Here is a 14602-nt window from a genome sequence, read left to right as displayed (position 1 = left end):
TTCGATTACAGAAGTTTGAGCACAACTACTGTGGCATAAGGCTGAGACGTCTTTAATGTAGGAATCAAGATAAAGGACTTTCTCTTGTGCCAAGTAGGAAGGGTACATATCTTCCCATCCTCATGGAAATGGAACATCCAAATGTTCTATTCCTGTTGGATATGAGGTCCATGGAGTTGGAGAGGAAGGAGATGTCTCAACTTCTGTGTGACTTTTTTTACCTTCAAAGCAGCAAAGTTACTGTGCTGCCAACCACCCTTTGCCACATGGTAAGATAAAAGAATTGGAATTAAAAAGAGGACACGACATAATTAATTCCACATGCCTTTTATTAGACAAGCACTGGGAAATGAAGAATGTTGAGGGTCAAAGCACAAATGGGAGCACAGCATTTTATATATATATATAGTGACAGATGGGTTGGATTTCCAAATCTTTTGAAAGAGCTGGATGAGAATTGGACCCAAGAGAAGCCTAAGCGCTGGTGGTACTGGGGACTAGAGTCAGTTCCTCAATAACAGCCCCTCATGGAAGAGCTGGTGGAGATGGACTTGAAGCTGGAGCTGCTTCCTCCGAGCACACATGAGCCACCTGTGCCGTATCCACTTCCAGAGATGTAGCCCATTCCCATTCCAGCACAGACCTCGCCCCCAGCCCCACCACTGGGACTCAGGCAGCTCCTGCTTCCATATCCCATTCCTGAAGTGGTTCTGGTCACAGCTGCCAGAGGAAAACACCCTCATGAGAGGAATCCACAGGCATTGGAGGAGTGGGATAGGCTCTGAGCCGGGGTGGGAAGTAAGTCTAGAGAGTGCCAAATATCTCTAAATGTTACTTACAGATATTCACTGAGCCGGCACCTTCCCCAGAGAGCCTGTCAGGGAGCAAAAGAGAGCCAGTGAGACTTCAAAGGGAGCCCGTGAGCAGGACCTGCTCACAAAGGCAGGAAAATTTCCATTGAATATTTTTGAAAGATGAGAAGTTTGTATGAAAGGCTGCTGTTCCCAAACAGCTCCTCTTCACAGGCACTCACTGATCTTTAAACAGCTGTCAGGTCTGAATCTGGGCCTAAACCTGTCAGGGTCTTTAACTCCACTGCACCTCTGAAAACTGGTATATAAAATCTCACCCACCTGCACTCCTCGCCCTCCAGCAGCTTCCTGTAAGTCACGATCTCGATGTCCAGGGCCAGCTTGACATTCATGAGGTCCTGGTACTCCCGGAGCTGCCGGGCCAGGTCAGCCTTGGCTTTCTGCAAGGCTGTCTCCAGATCCTCCAGTTTGGTCCTGGCATCCTTGAGGGCCAACTCCCCACGATGTTCTGCATCAGTGATGGCCGTCTGCAACGCAGTGACCTGCAGGGGAAAATACAGATTTTCATTCCTTATCAAGAGCATAATCCATCTCTTTGTAATCCTGAGGTCCCAATCCCAGGTCTGATGTTTGGGTTAACATCAATAGGTGTGATCTTAACCATCACTGATCCATAAACTGAATTCAATTCATTGAACTGATCCATGTTCTGAGCCAGGTGACAATCTGGATTTACCTCCACAACTCTCAGAATCTCCTTGGGGTCATTGATACTACACTGAGTAACTCTTGGTGATGTCACTGCTCTGATATAAATCCTGTCACGTTCATTCCTGATCCAGCAGGACTCCCTTGGTTGAATTTATTTTTATTCCCTGGGCAACTCAGAAGTCAGGTCACAGCAAGAGTTATATTTGATGCACTGCTGGTGCCCCTTACCTGTTTTTTCACGCTGTCAATCTCAGATCGGAGCCGCTGGATGTGGCGGTTGAGCTCCGAGATCTCCTGCTTGGTGTTCCGGAGGTCGTCCCCATGCCTGCCAGCCGTGGCCTGCAGTTCCTCATACTGTCACAGAGAGGAACAACCAGTCAAAGGAAAATAAGTTGGATTTAGAGCCCAACACAGTGTAGGTTTGGGGGTGTTTGCACTGCAAAATGTGCGTGTGTTCCCAATCCCAAATTAGCACTTCCGAATTTCATAGAGGTATTAAATATGAAGATATTCTGTGTTTCAAAATCACAGTGGGATCCACCTCCCCGGGGGAATCTGGGGATGGGAGGATGGTTTTCCCATTGCAGGAGCCTTCCCAGGCGCTTACCCTGGATTGGTACCAGGACTCGGCCTCGGCGCGGCTCCGGTTGGCGATCTCCTCGTACTGCGCCTTCACCTCGGCGATGATGCCCTCCATGTTCAGGCTCCGGTTGTTGTCCATGGTCAGGATGACAGAGGTGTCAGAGATCTGGCTCTGTATCTGGGACAGCTCCTGCAAAAGCAGCAAATATTCCTGAGAGCCGCAACACAAATGTTGCTAGGAGGATGGAAAGCCCCAGGGTTAGAGGGGAGAACTGGGTGAACAAAAGGGTTTTTCCAAGACAGCTTCATGCAGAAATGTGAAATGGAAAAACCATTGAATTATTTAGTGCAACAGAGGGGAAAATAATTAGCCCTGAGGCTCTGAAATGAAAAAGGAAGGCAAGGACTCGAAGAAGGATATAAGCTTTGATGCTCACTGCTTCATAGAGGGCTCTGAGGAAGTCGATCTCCTCTGTGAGTGAATCCAGCCTCGCCTGCAGCTTTGTCTTGTCCAAATAGGCTGTGTCCACCTCCTGGAGAGGAGACACATCACCAGAATGAGGTGAGTTTCAGAGAAGCAGAGGAAAATCTGGAGAAGAGGTTTCTTGGAGGGCTGGGAGGCCATGTGGGTGGGCACCCACCTTTTTCAGAGTCACAAACTCGTTCTCGACATCCGCGCGCTTGTTGACCTCCTCTTCATATCTGTGGAATGGAGGTGGAGGGGTGGTCTAGGCTTGTTTTAAAATTATTTCATTTAGGACCAGCCTCTAAATTTTTTTGTATGCACAGTTCTGCACCTTGGTCTTTTTGCCCTGTAATTTTCTGCCTGTGACTTTTCAGCCATATCTTGTATTAAACTCAGGCTTTCTCAAAGTATTAAATCAGCAAAAAGGCTCTCCCCCCCATGTTTTCTGCATCCGTTGCAGCCCACTGAGGCTCAGGAAGACCATGAACAGACTCACTTGTTCTTGAAGTCCTCAGCAATGCTGTGCATCTTGCTCAGCTCCCCTGCCAGGTTCTCCTTGTCTGTCATTAGGCTGCTCAGGTGCCTCCTGAGGTTGTTTAGGTAGGTGTCAAAGAGGGGCTCAATGTTCTTTCTCACTGTTTTGTTCCCTTGTTCTTGCAGAAGAGCCCATTTGGTCTCCAGGACCTTGTTTTGTTGTTCAAGGAATCGGACCTGGAAAGAGAAGGGTGCTTTAGGATGGTTTTCCTTGGAGCTGTGAGGGACATACTGCAAGGATTCACTTGCTGGAAGGTGGGAGGTCTCAGCCCTTCAGGAACAGCTGACAATTAAAACACTCCTCCTCTCTTTCCCAACTCTGCTTCCTTACATCCAGCACCACCACTTTGTCCCTGTTTTCTGGTCTCACTGAAGCATTCCTGAAACATGTAAATGGTCTCAAAGCTGGAAACCCTCAGGATTTGTTCCCAGGCTCCTGGGATTTTCCAAGTGGCAGTATAAGAGCAGCAAAATTGTGGCTAAAGATATAATTCACCCTTGTTTGTGCTTCCCCACCAAAGAATCACCACAGCATAACCAGGAATCTCAGATCTCACCTTGTCGATGAAGGAGGCAAATTTATTGTTGAGGGTTTGAATCTGATCCTTCTCATCCTTACGGATACTCTTGATTTTGGGGTGAAACTCCAGGTTGAGCGGCTTCAGAAGGCTCTGGTTGACTGACACTTCATGGATGCCCCCAACTGGGACAGCAGGGAATCCAGGGCCACCACCAAACCCAAACGGACCAGCAACTGCCCCACCAAACCCATAGGAGATCCCAGTGCCAGTACCAAAACCTGCAGGTCCGTAGGAGACACCACCTCTTCCAGCTACAGAGATCCTCTGGCATTCGCCAAGGCTGTGGAGGCTCCTGCTTCCAAACCCTCCAATGAACCTTCCATAGCCAGTGGTGGCCCCGCAGCTTCCAGCTTGGGGTACGGGGCGCAGGCAGAGGCTGGAGCTGCTGGCATTTGGGATGCAGGCAGAAGCAGCGCTGAAGCTAGTTCTGCCCAAGCTCCTCACGGTGCACTGGCGGGACATGGCAGCTGCCAGGAGTGATCCAAGGAATAAAGGAATGAGAGGAAGCGGCTGGAGGCGAAGCTGTGCTCCCCCAGCCTGGGACTGGCCCTTTATACCCTCCTGAGGAGGGGATGGTTCCAGTGTGGGGTTTATCCCACTGATTAACTGCGCCCGGCACACCCACAGTGAGTTCACCATGAGCACCTATGGAGCTTTCAAAAAAGGGCAGAGGTTGCATTTTTTTTGTGTTGAAATATCTGAGAAAACCTCAATAGTGGCTTCTCAGCTCCTGTTTGCAGCCACCCCTTTCCCACTCCCTCCTTCCACTGCTGCAGGAGATGGTTCCTTGCTGGGCAAGTGCTTGCTCATCTCCAGTCCATGGATGAATCAACACAGGTTGTGTAAGGTTCATTTGGTTGATTTTGGAATGTTGGTTCATGATGCAGGGTCTGAACTTTGAGAAGTCTCTGATCGTGGACTGAGGTTTTGAGCAAACTCCAGAGGGGCAACAGCACCTCAGGTCCCAACCTGATGGGAACTGTTCTCTTGTTCTTGTGCCTGGATGAGAATTCTTTAGCACAACTGGTACAGGAGAGGGAAAGAGGTGATGGAGGGAGGGCCAGGGTGGTGATGGGGGAGTCTTGGAGCATCCACCACCAAAAAACAGCTGGGGGATGGGAAGGATGTGGAGAGGATTTTATGAATGGTGTTCTCAGACCTTTTCTTTCTGTGAAAACTGTCCATATTCCACAGAGTCATCAGGGTTGGAAAAGACCTTCAGGATGATCCAGTTCAGCTGCCAGCATAGCATCACCATGACCACCTTAAACCATGTCTCCAAATGTGCCAAATCCCCCTGATTTGGACTGACAACAGATGGTGAAATACCAGAACGTGCTCCAGAAGGGAGTTTCTGTCATCTGTGATGCCACAAACGCTGACTCGACGATTTCTCAGGGCTTCACCTGTGCAGATTTTTGATCCGTTTCCTGAGTCATGGGATGACCTTGTCTCTACACGGTGTTACCAGGCTGCCCTGTTGTTTTCCCCCTCTTACTCACCAGGAAATTCAGTGCTTACGACATTGCTCACAGACAACTCTCTTCACTCCTACCCTCTGTGGCTTCCAGGAAATCCAAACAGGGCATTTCGCTGGTGAAGGACATGGTTTCGGCTCCAGCACACAGGGGATTGTCCTAGAGCAGGTGAGATGCTCCCAAATCTCTCCTGGTGCCTTGTCTGGATCCCCAGGGGTGGGCATACTTTTCCCAGCCCCTGCAGCCCCTGGGGTTTGTCACGGTTTGTCTCCGCTGCGGGTGCCCAAGCTGAGCACCCACTCCTTGGAGGAGGTGGCAGCCCTCCCACAGAGCATTCCTGGGAATCCATAGCTTTCCCCAGCCATGTCCAGGCACTGGGATGTGCTGCAGGTGTTTGCAGGTGCACATTTCAGGAGCTTGTCCTGGCACACATGGCAGCTGGACAAAAAAGTGAATGTGACCAGAAGATCTCAGGCAGGAAATGGGCAGTTTCTCATCATCTTGTTTTGCTTTTCAGCCAAGCTTTTTTATTTTTATTTACATTTTTCTCTCTGTTCTTGTAACATTTGCATTATACACCCTGGAATGACAATAACTGTCTTGGGAGTGTTTCAGCTCCTGTGTGTTACAACAAGCAGCCGTTTTTAAGAGAGAGGAGCTCCTGTGACTGAGCCTTGGGCTGTCCTAAAGAACTCTGTAAAATCCTTATGGGTACCAACCTGCAATCAGCTCCCTCCTCACACTGCAAATCCAGGCCCCTGAGTGCCAGCGCCATCCATGTCATTATGACTAAGGCTCTAATCTGGGTTGGGCTGGAATTAATGGGAATCATTTTCTCCTGCTGAAATACCAGCCCCAGGTCACGGCTGCAATCTGATGGGGTGCAGGAGGTGACAGCCTGGAGACCAGGGCCCTGCTCTTCAGCAGGGACAGCTGTAGATTGGTTGAGAATCCAGAAGTGTGATGCCCTGGGAGAACAAATATTCTGGCTCTGGCATTTCCTGGGCTGGGTGACAGGCTTTGAACTCCCTGTGCCGTGATCCAGGTGTGGATACAGTGGGCAGCATCTCCTGATGTCCCTGTTGGATATGGGATCAAGTGTTGGTGTCACAGATGATGGAAACTCCCATCTGGGCCAGATTCTGATATTTCCTGATCAGGGTGATTTGGCACATTTGGGTTTAGGGTGGTCATGGTAATGCTAGGCTGGCAGCTGGACTGGGTCACCCTGAAGGTCTCTTCCAACCCTGATGACTGTGGAATGTGGACAGTTTTCACAGAAATAAAAGGCCTGAGAACACCATTCATAAAATTCCCTCCACATCCTTCCCACTCCCCAGCTGTTTTTTGGTGGTGGATTCTCAAAGACTCCTGCTAATGCCCCATGTAGTGACCCCTCACAGTATGAGGGCCTGGAGCGTGTCCAGAGACAGGAACAGAACTGGGAAAGGGGCTGGAGCACCAGGGAAGGGGCTGGAGAACTCCTGAGGGACATGCAATGGCTCAGCCTGGAAAAAAGGAGGCTCAGGGGAGTTCCCTGACAGGAGGAGGCAGCCAGGGGAGAGTCAGGCTCTGCCCCAAGGGAACAACAGGACAAGAGGAAGCAGCCTCAGACTGTGCCAGGGGAGGTTTAGGTAGGACATCAGGGGGAATTTCTCCATGGGCATTGGCAGGGGCTGCCCAGGGGGGTTTGGAGTCCTCATCCCGGAGGTGTCCAAGGAAAGCCTGGATGTGGCATTTGGTGCTCTGGGCTGGGTTACAAGGTGGGGATTGCACAGTGTGGGAATCCAGGGCTTCCCTCTGGCTGCCCTGGCAGGTCTGGGACCCTGGCAGGGGTCAGGAACCCCCCTGTACAGAGCCCCGAGAGACACTATCTGTGATCTCTGTCCATGGAGAGGAGTTTTCAATCTTACAGGATGAATTACAAGCTCTGAGTGTTTGATAAGAGTAATAATTAAGTGTGACACGGGTGCAAAAGTAAAATTTTAGGTTTCTAGATTAGGGGTCCAAAGGGGACAAGATGGAGGAATTGGGTGTGCCTTGTCCTTTTTCTCCTTCTTCACGCCCTCCATGTTTCACTGTGGTGTTGGCATTTTTCTATTGGTTTAGGCTGGGAACACACTGTTCAACATAGATGACAGATATTGGCACATTATTGTAAATCCAGCACACGTAGTTTCTGGTATATAATGTTTGTACCATCCCACTGAGGGCAGAGCCCCACACGCTGCCCTGCAGGACAGAGCTGCGGCAGGGCAGCAGAGCTTGTTATAGATAAGCAAAAATAAACAACCTTGAAACCAGCACAGACGAATTATGGCTTCTTCTTTGGCAACGGGGCAGAAAGACAGAGACTTTCTACAATCTCGGAATCACCAATACCCACAGATTCCGACAGCACAGGTTGGATTCAATGATCTGGGAGGGCTTTTCCAGCCTCAGGCGTTCTGGGATTATACAATCCCATATCCCCATGGTTAGAGAGGGTGTGTTTGGGCAGCAGAAAGAAGGCCATCGGCGGAGCTCCCCAGCCTGCTGTTCTGAGGGAGGGAGGATATTGCTCCTTCCCTGGAGGCTGCTGAGAGAGGTGGTGGAGCAGGAGAGGAGACCCACAGCAGATCCATAACCAAGCCTGCAAGATTTCAGGAAGGAGATTTCCTCAGGGATACACATGCAGAGCACAGGGCATCCTAAAAATTAGGGGAATCTACTGGTCCTGAAGGAAACCCTGAATCCAATATGCCATTCCAGCACTGCCAGCTCCCTTTTATTTCCCCAATTCCATTAATATTTTCTTAAGAGAGCCTCTCTACTCTTTACTTGAACCTATTAAAATCCAGGGAGTGAGGGCTGGCATGTTTTTTTCCAGTCACAACCGGAAAAAACTCATTCAAGTGACCTTCCAGCACTGAGATCTCTCACTGCAGATAGTTCTCTGCTTTTACTTCTCCATTAATTTCTCCCAATTAGTCAGAACATCTGAAATCCCTACAACTCCTCTGGTTTTTCTTTCACCTTCTCAAAACAAGACCTTGTCTCCAACATATCTTAAGAACCTGAAGAAACACTAGATCTTGAACACTTTCACTTTTCAGCAGTGAAATAAATCCCTTTCTTGTTGGTTTTATTTTTTTTTATAGCTACTGGATTAGTGACATTTAATTCAGTGTAGGACCATATCTGGTTCATGATTCTTACTGACCAGAGTATGGACCTGATCTTGTCCCTCTGTGTGCTTAGAGGAGATGGAACATCAGCACCAGGACCCTGAGCCAGGGAGGGCTCCCAGCCTGCTCAGGCAGATGTGGGCACTGCTGGCTCCAAGGCGTGGGTGACACCAGGGGTTTGGGATGGATGATTCACCTGAACAAGCCAGGGGGTTGCTCTGCCTCCCTTGGGAATTAATTCCCTCTTGTTTGGGGTTTGTGCACGTACATGACACACCTGGCACTGGGATCCCACCCTCAGGATCCAGGCTCCTGGATGCTCCATGGGCTGGGAGCTGGAAGTAAATGAAGCTCAGACCTTTTCCCCTGTGCCTGACTCCTGCCTTGGCGTGTCCTGGTGTTTGGCTTCCAGGTGTTTTCCCTGCACAGTGGGGAGGGAATGTTGAAATCAAACACCAAACCTCCCTCTGAGGTTCTGCTGGGCTGGGGTGTTCTGGCTGCTGACAGTGAAATACAGTAAATCTGAGTGAGGAGCAAAAATCTCAGTCTTGAACTGGTCACGGCCTGAGGGAAAGTTCTTGTTACCTGTGTTTGCATTTGCTCTTGCACCTCTTTAATTAAAAGGACTACAAAATAGAATAAATTACATGTGCATTTTTATTAGACAAACTCCAGAAAGTAAAGAGAGACGAACAGTCATGGGACACATTTTATATACAAAATCCGACCAAAAAATTGCTGAGCTGGAGCAAGCAAGCTGCAAGTTTAACCCAGTGAGACTCAGGTTCCAGGGCTGAGCCCAACAGGATGTGTGCAAGACAACACAGCTGAGAGAGAGTTCCTAAAGTAAGGCTCCTGTGGGACAGGACTTGGGGTGCAGGTGGCCCTGGTTGTGCTCACCCCACCACGCTCCAGTAAAGGACCAGTTTTGGTGTTTTATGGTGCGTGGTGGTGACTGGAAAGAGAATTTTAGCTCCTGTAGCTTCTTCTGGTGGAGGAGCTGGAGACAAACTTCATGCTGGAGCTGCTGCCAGCTCCAAGGGTGGTGCTGCCCACCCCGGGAACGCTCCCACAGTTGAAGCTGTTCCCCAGATTGCAGATCCCCCCTCCCATGCTGAGGTTGCTCCCTCCTCCGTATCCCGTTCCCACTGTTGTTCTGGTGACGGCTGCAAGGAGGAGAAGGAAATGTTTCAGTATCTCTGGGCATTGGCTTCTTGGTGTAGAGACACAAGAATGTTTAAATAAGGCAATTCTTATATTTTAGAGACTTACAGATATTCACTGGGACCCCATCTCCAGCCAGTCTGTTCAGGGATGGAAGACAAGAGGATTAGAAGTCTTTTGATTTTGGGGGGGGGGAAACAATAAAATACATTTCCCAGAGGCCTTTGGGGAGCAAAATAAATTCACAGCATAATTCACGTATTTTTGTTATTTCCATTATCTGGGATAATCTCCCCACTCTGTGGGGATTCCAGAAATGCTGAGCTTCTCCTGTGCCATCCCCAGCCCCAGGGCTGGATGTTTCCCACCCACCTGCACTCCTCGCCCTCCAGCAGCTTCCTGTAGGTCGCAATCTCAATGTCCAAGGCCAGTTTGACGTTCATGAGCTCCTGGTACTCTCGGAGCTGCCGGGCCAGGTCAGCCTTGGCCTGTTGCAGAGCATCCTCCAGCTCAGCCAGTTTAGCCTTGGCGTCCTTGAGGGTCAGTTCCCCGCGCTCCTCGGCATCAGCGATGGCAGCTTTCAGGTTTGCACACTGTGGAACACAAAGTTCTGCTCGAAGTCCCCACCCCAGACCCAGGTTGTTCTTTACCTCCCCTGAAATCACAAGGTTTTATCCCAGCACCATCAGCTCCACCAGTTTTAGTGACAGTTTTCTTTTTCAATGAAAAAGGGTCAAACTGAGTAGAACTGCTCAGGTTTCTCCAACCTTTTCCTTCCTCTCCCTTGCAAGTCAGGGGCTAGATTGGTTAAAAGTGGGGTTTGCTGCCCCTTACCTGTTTTTTCACGCTGTCAATCTCAGATCGGAGCCGCTGGACGTGGCGGTTGAGCTCCGAGATCTCCTGCTTGGTGTTCCGGAGGTCGTCCCCATGCCTGCCAGCCGTGGCCTGCAGCTCCTCGTACTGTCACAGAGAGGGACAACCAGTCAAAGGAAAATCCAGCATTTTTGGAGTTGCCAGGAGCCCTGAGAGTCCCTCCTCAAGCCCAGATCAACAGCTGGGAAGGTTTTCTGGGAAGAATCATTCTTTATCTGTTCAACACAAGATATGAAGATAAGAGCAAGGAAACCCCAGATCCTTCACCTTGGTCTGGTACCAGGACTCGGCCTCGGCACGGCTCCGGTTGGCGATGTCCTCGTACTGCGCCTTCACCTCAGAGATGATGCTGTCCAGGTCCAGGTTCCGGTTGTTGTCCATGGTGAGAACCACAGAGGTGTCAGAGATCTGGGTCTGCATCTGGGACAGTTCCTGCAAAGAGCAGAGGGAATGAGGTAATCCCCTTGGGAGATGCCTTTTCACCCTTCCAGGTGAGTTGCAGACCTGGGAGAGGCTGTTACAGATCATTATCTGAACAGCTTAGGTGCTGGTGCAACTCAACAGAGGGGAAGGATTTAGCATCTCCTGGAGGGAGAGAAGCTCTTCACTGAGGGCTGGGATGTTTTGGAGCTGGTTGTACTCACTGCTTCGTACAGTGCTCTCAGGAAATTAATTTCTTCACTCAGCGCATCTGCCCTGGCTTGGAGTTCCACCTTGTTCATGTAGGAAGCATCTACATCCTGGGGGATGAGAGATTCTTGGGTGGTTTACACCCTATCAGTAAATCAGGAACATGTGTTGTGACAGCAGTCCAGGGAAAAAAACATAATAGAACTGAAGGGGTTGGACTTGCAATGGGTAGATTTGTGACTGAGTGGGTGATCAGAGCTCTACAATGAGCCATCCCACAGTGCCTGGAATTTGCTCTCACCTTCTTGAGTGTCACAAATTCGTTCTCTGCGATGGTCCTTCTGTTGATCTCATCTTCGTACCTAAAGGAGGACGGCACAGGGAGTTTTTGTTTGGGCAGGTAACAGAAAGATTTGAGTTTGCTGGAATGAATTTCCTTCAGAGCATTTTGCATACAATGCTCTTTTGCCTCAATGAGAGACCAGGAGCTGAACCAGTTAAAACAAGTACATCAAAACAATTTGAGCAAATCCATTATTTTGTACTTATTTCTGGCCATTAGTCATCCTCCTTCTGCTGTTTTAAGCAAATGAAATGTGCTGCTGTGAAACTTTCAGACCTGCTGTGTAATTTTTCCCTCTCAGTAGGTAATTTAGTTAATAAGTCTTTGATCATGCTCCAAATTATTCCCTAAATGTTGGTGTACTTGGATCTGTTACTCCGTTACAGAGAAAATTTTCTCTTTGAGAAAATGTCATTGCCAGGAATTCCAGGATCCCAGACTCTCCTGGATCCCCCCAGTTAGTTTAAGGATGTTGAGAGGGGAAAGGCTGCACCTGCAGAGGTGAGTACAGCATTAGCTCAAGACTTACTTCTTCTTGAAGTCCTCAACCAGGTACTGGGTGTTGACGAGTTCTCCCTCCAGCCTCCCCTTGTCGCTCAGCAATGAGTTCAGCTGCACTCGCAGGTTGTTGATGTAGGTCTCGAAAAGCGGCTCCAGGTTGTTTCTCACTGTTTTCATTCCCTGCTCCTGCAGCAAACTCCACTTGGTTTCCAGCACTTTGTTTTGTTGCTCAAGGAATCGGACCTAGAAAGAAAAATATCCTGAAGGGGCTTTGAAAGAACAGAGACTGGGGAGAATTTCCCCAAAAATGAGATGGTCTCAGAACTGGATGAGAGGGTAAAATGCTCCTTCCAGCTGGTTTTCAGAGCCAAATTCTCATCTGTTGGGAGATTTGATTGCAGGGACTCTGTTCAGTGTTAGAAACTCTGGAACAACCCTTGATTTTCTGGCTTCCTGTTCATTGTTTAAATTGAGACCAGGTATAGGGATTTTGTGTGAAAAACGTGAGCAAAATCACATAAGGAACAAAGCAGGGCTTGCTCTTTAATTAAAATAATACTGTTAAGGTGCTGCTTCTCCTTCCCTTGCATAGAGCTCTCCTACCCCACTAAATGTCCAAAATATTTCAGGATTTTCCTTGAAACCACAGAGGAGCACCTTGACCAGAGCAGGATCTAAGCAGATGTTCTTGTACATCAGTGAAATGTGGTGGTCAGAAAGATTTGGATCAGATTTTGATATTTTGAACTAAAAATCCAAACATTTTGTTGGCAGATTTAAATGCCTTTGAGAGAACTCAAGCATTGAGAAGCTGCTTCTCCCTTGTGCCAATTTCTTGGTCATTTTAGATGGGTTTGTGGAATTCATTTGATCATTTACAAAGCTGTTCCCAAGGCTCCTGAAATGCTCAGCCTAAAGTCTCCAGGAGGGTGGGATTCTCCTCTGGAGATCTCTTTCCCCACTGCCCGTGAGATGTGGATCAGCAAAAGAGGAGGAACTTAAACACTGAATGATTAATTCATGGCAACCGCTATGGAACAGGTGCCATTCCCTGGAGCTTCCAGGGCATCTTCCAGTCTTATTCCTCACTTCTATTCCTCCTCAATCAGGTTTTGTCCTCATCAAGCAGAAAAGAGAAATGTCCCTGCCAAAAAAATCAGATATTTAGGAAAGCTCACCTTGTCAATGAAGGAGGCGAATTTGTTGTTGAGGGTTTTGATTTGTTCCTTCTCCTCTTTTCGGATCCTTTGGATGTTAGGGTCAATCTCCAAGTTGAGCGGTTTCAGAAGACTCTGATTGATGGAGACTTCGTGGATGCCCCCAGCTGGGAATCCAGGGCCACCCCCAAAGGCCCCGTATCCATAGCCAAGGTTGGCTGGAGCACCAAAGCCGCCCCCGTACACGCTCCCGGTGCCACCACCAAACCCTGCTGAGCCATAGAAGCTGCCACCCCTTCCAGCCACAGAGATCTTCTTGCAGCCACCAACGTTGTAGAGGCTTTTGCTTCCAAAGCCCCCCCCGACCCTGGCAAAGCCGCTGCCAGCATTGCAGCTGCCCAGGCGGGTGACGGAGCAGGAGCTGAAGCTGGTCCGGCATGTGTTGGGGACCATGGCCGAAGCGGCACTGAAGCCACTTCTCCCCCTCTGAATCCTGACGGTGGACTGGCGAGACATTGCTGGGGCTTTTTGGATTGGGGTGGATGCTGCAGCTAGAATAAAGGAGCAAAGGTGCTGGCCTGGAGCAAGGAGTAGGAGGGAAAGGAGAGAGGTGAACCTGTGCTCTGCAAGGGCCAGGGAGAGCCCTTTTATGCATGTATGAGCCTGGGATGGGTTGGATGAGGTGGATCATCTTTCTGATGAATTAGGCTTGGCATGTCCAACAGCATTCTGGAGAGTGAACTCACTCTGCACACACGCCCTGCTGAAATAATACAGCCCAGGTTCTCAGCAACAGGGAATTGTTTGGGAATAACTGTCGCCGGTCTTTGTAGACAGCCAGACTCGTCCCCATTTCAAAGCTGGAAAGTGCTGATGAGTCATGCTGGGCTCCGGCAACAAAACACCGCTCAAGTGCCTGTCACTCAACAGCTCTGTCATTGGAAAACTTCATCCCTCGGGATTGCTTTTGCCCCTTTTGTTCACAAGCAGGGATTGGGAAACTTTAAATCCTTGTGTTTTAGGAGCAGGACCGGTGCCAGTTCCACAGCCAGCCCTGCAGTCAACTGCTTTATCCTGGGGTTTTGGGATATCTTTGTCATAAGATTCTTGTGAAATTTGCCCAGAAAAGTTGTGGACTCCCCATCCCTGGAAGCGTCCAAGGCTGGGTCAGATGGAATTTGGAGCAACCTGGTCTATAAAATGTGTCCCTGTCCATGGGAGTAGATGATCCTTAAGGTCCCTTCCCATCCAAACCAAACTGTGATTCCATGGACCACATGGTCCCCTCTGAGCCACCACAGAAATCGGCAGATATAGTTTTGCTCCTGTCCCTAAAAAGCTCAGGTCCCTCTGGAAATCCTGCTGGAAATCCTGCTTTTCCAGGCTTATTCCACTGTCTTAAAAAATATAATTACATGAATAAAAATGGAATATTTTGACAAGATCTTTTTGTTCCTGTGTGGTTTTTGACAGCTGCCACTGAGCTGCCACGTGTCACAAATATGTGCTGCCAGCTCGGGTTTGAGGGTTTGGACTTTATTTTAGCAGGATGAAAACAAACAAGCAAACAACTCAGAAATGTATACATGGGAGGAAAGATTGT

At 49.1% G+C, this 14602-nt stretch overlaps 2 protein-coding genes across 2 annotated transcripts; both read right to left on the bottom strand.

Annotated features, from left to right (window-relative positions):
- Positions 1–311: 311 nt before the first annotated feature.
- LOC100224585 (keratin, type II cytoskeletal 75-like) lies at positions 312–4233 on the bottom strand. Its single transcript, XM_002194995.5, has 9 exons — positions 3663–4233; positions 3068–3282; positions 2747–2807; positions 2543–2638; positions 2131–2295; positions 1752–1877; positions 1134–1354; positions 840–874; positions 312–720 (listed from the first exon to the last, which is right to left on the bottom strand). The coding sequence occupies exons 1-9, from the start codon at positions 4146–4148 to the stop codon at positions 512–514; spliced, it is 1614 nt and encodes a 537-aa protein (XP_002195031.5). The 5' UTR covers positions 4149–4233; the 3' UTR covers positions 312–511.
- A 4737-nt stretch (positions 4234–8970) lies between these two features.
- LOC100227468 (keratin, type II cytoskeletal 6A) lies at positions 8971–13647 on the bottom strand. Its single transcript, XM_002194971.7, has 9 exons — positions 13021–13647; positions 11871–12085; positions 11300–11360; positions 11013–11108; positions 10636–10800; positions 10330–10455; positions 9868–10088; positions 9604–9635; positions 8971–9497 (listed from the first exon to the last, which is right to left on the bottom strand). Exons 1-9 carry the CDS (start codon positions 13513–13515, stop codon positions 9301–9303), a joined length of 1608 nt encoding a protein of 535 aa, XP_002195007.1. The 5' UTR covers positions 13516–13647; the 3' UTR covers positions 8971–9300.
- Positions 13648–14602: the final 955 nt, after the last annotated feature.

This window comes from Taeniopygia guttata, chromosome 29 (assembly GCF_048771995.1).
Source record: "Taeniopygia guttata chromosome 29, bTaeGut7.mat, whole genome shotgun sequence".
In the NCBI taxonomy this organism is placed as follows: Eukaryota; Metazoa; Chordata; class Aves; order Passeriformes; family Estrildidae; genus Taeniopygia; species Taeniopygia guttata.
The sequence above is the reverse complement of the archived record's forward strand: the minus strand, read 5'-3'. Positions and strand labels throughout refer to the sequence as shown.

Excerpts from the sequence above, each read along its gene's own strand:
- LOC100227468 (XM_002194971.7), bottom strand. The coding sequence starts at position 13,515 with ATGTCTCGCCAGTCCACCGTCAGGATTCAGAGGGGGAGAAGTGGCTTC. Across the intron at positions 12,086-13,020 it reads TCGCCTCCTTCATTGACAAG|GTCCGATTCCTTGAGCAACA; the intron begins GTGAGCTTTCCT and ends TTTTCTTTCTAG. Across the intron at positions 10,456-10,635 it reads AGTCCTGGTACCAGACCAAG|TACGAGGAGCTGCAGGCCAC; the intron begins GTGAAGGATCTG and ends TCTCTGTGACAG.
- LOC100224585 (XM_002194995.5), bottom strand. The coding sequence starts at position 4,148 with ATGTCCCGCCAGTGCACCGTGAGGAGCTTGGGCAGAACTAGCTTCAGC. Across the intron at positions 2,808-3,067 it reads GCTGAGGACTTCAAGAACAA|ATATGAAGAGGAGGTCAACA; the intron begins GTGAGTCTGTTC and ends TCCATTCCACAG. Across the intron at positions 1,355-1,751 it reads TTGACAGCGTGAAAAAACAG|GTCACTGCGTTGCAGACGGC; the intron begins GTAAGGGGCACC and ends TTTCCCCTGCAG.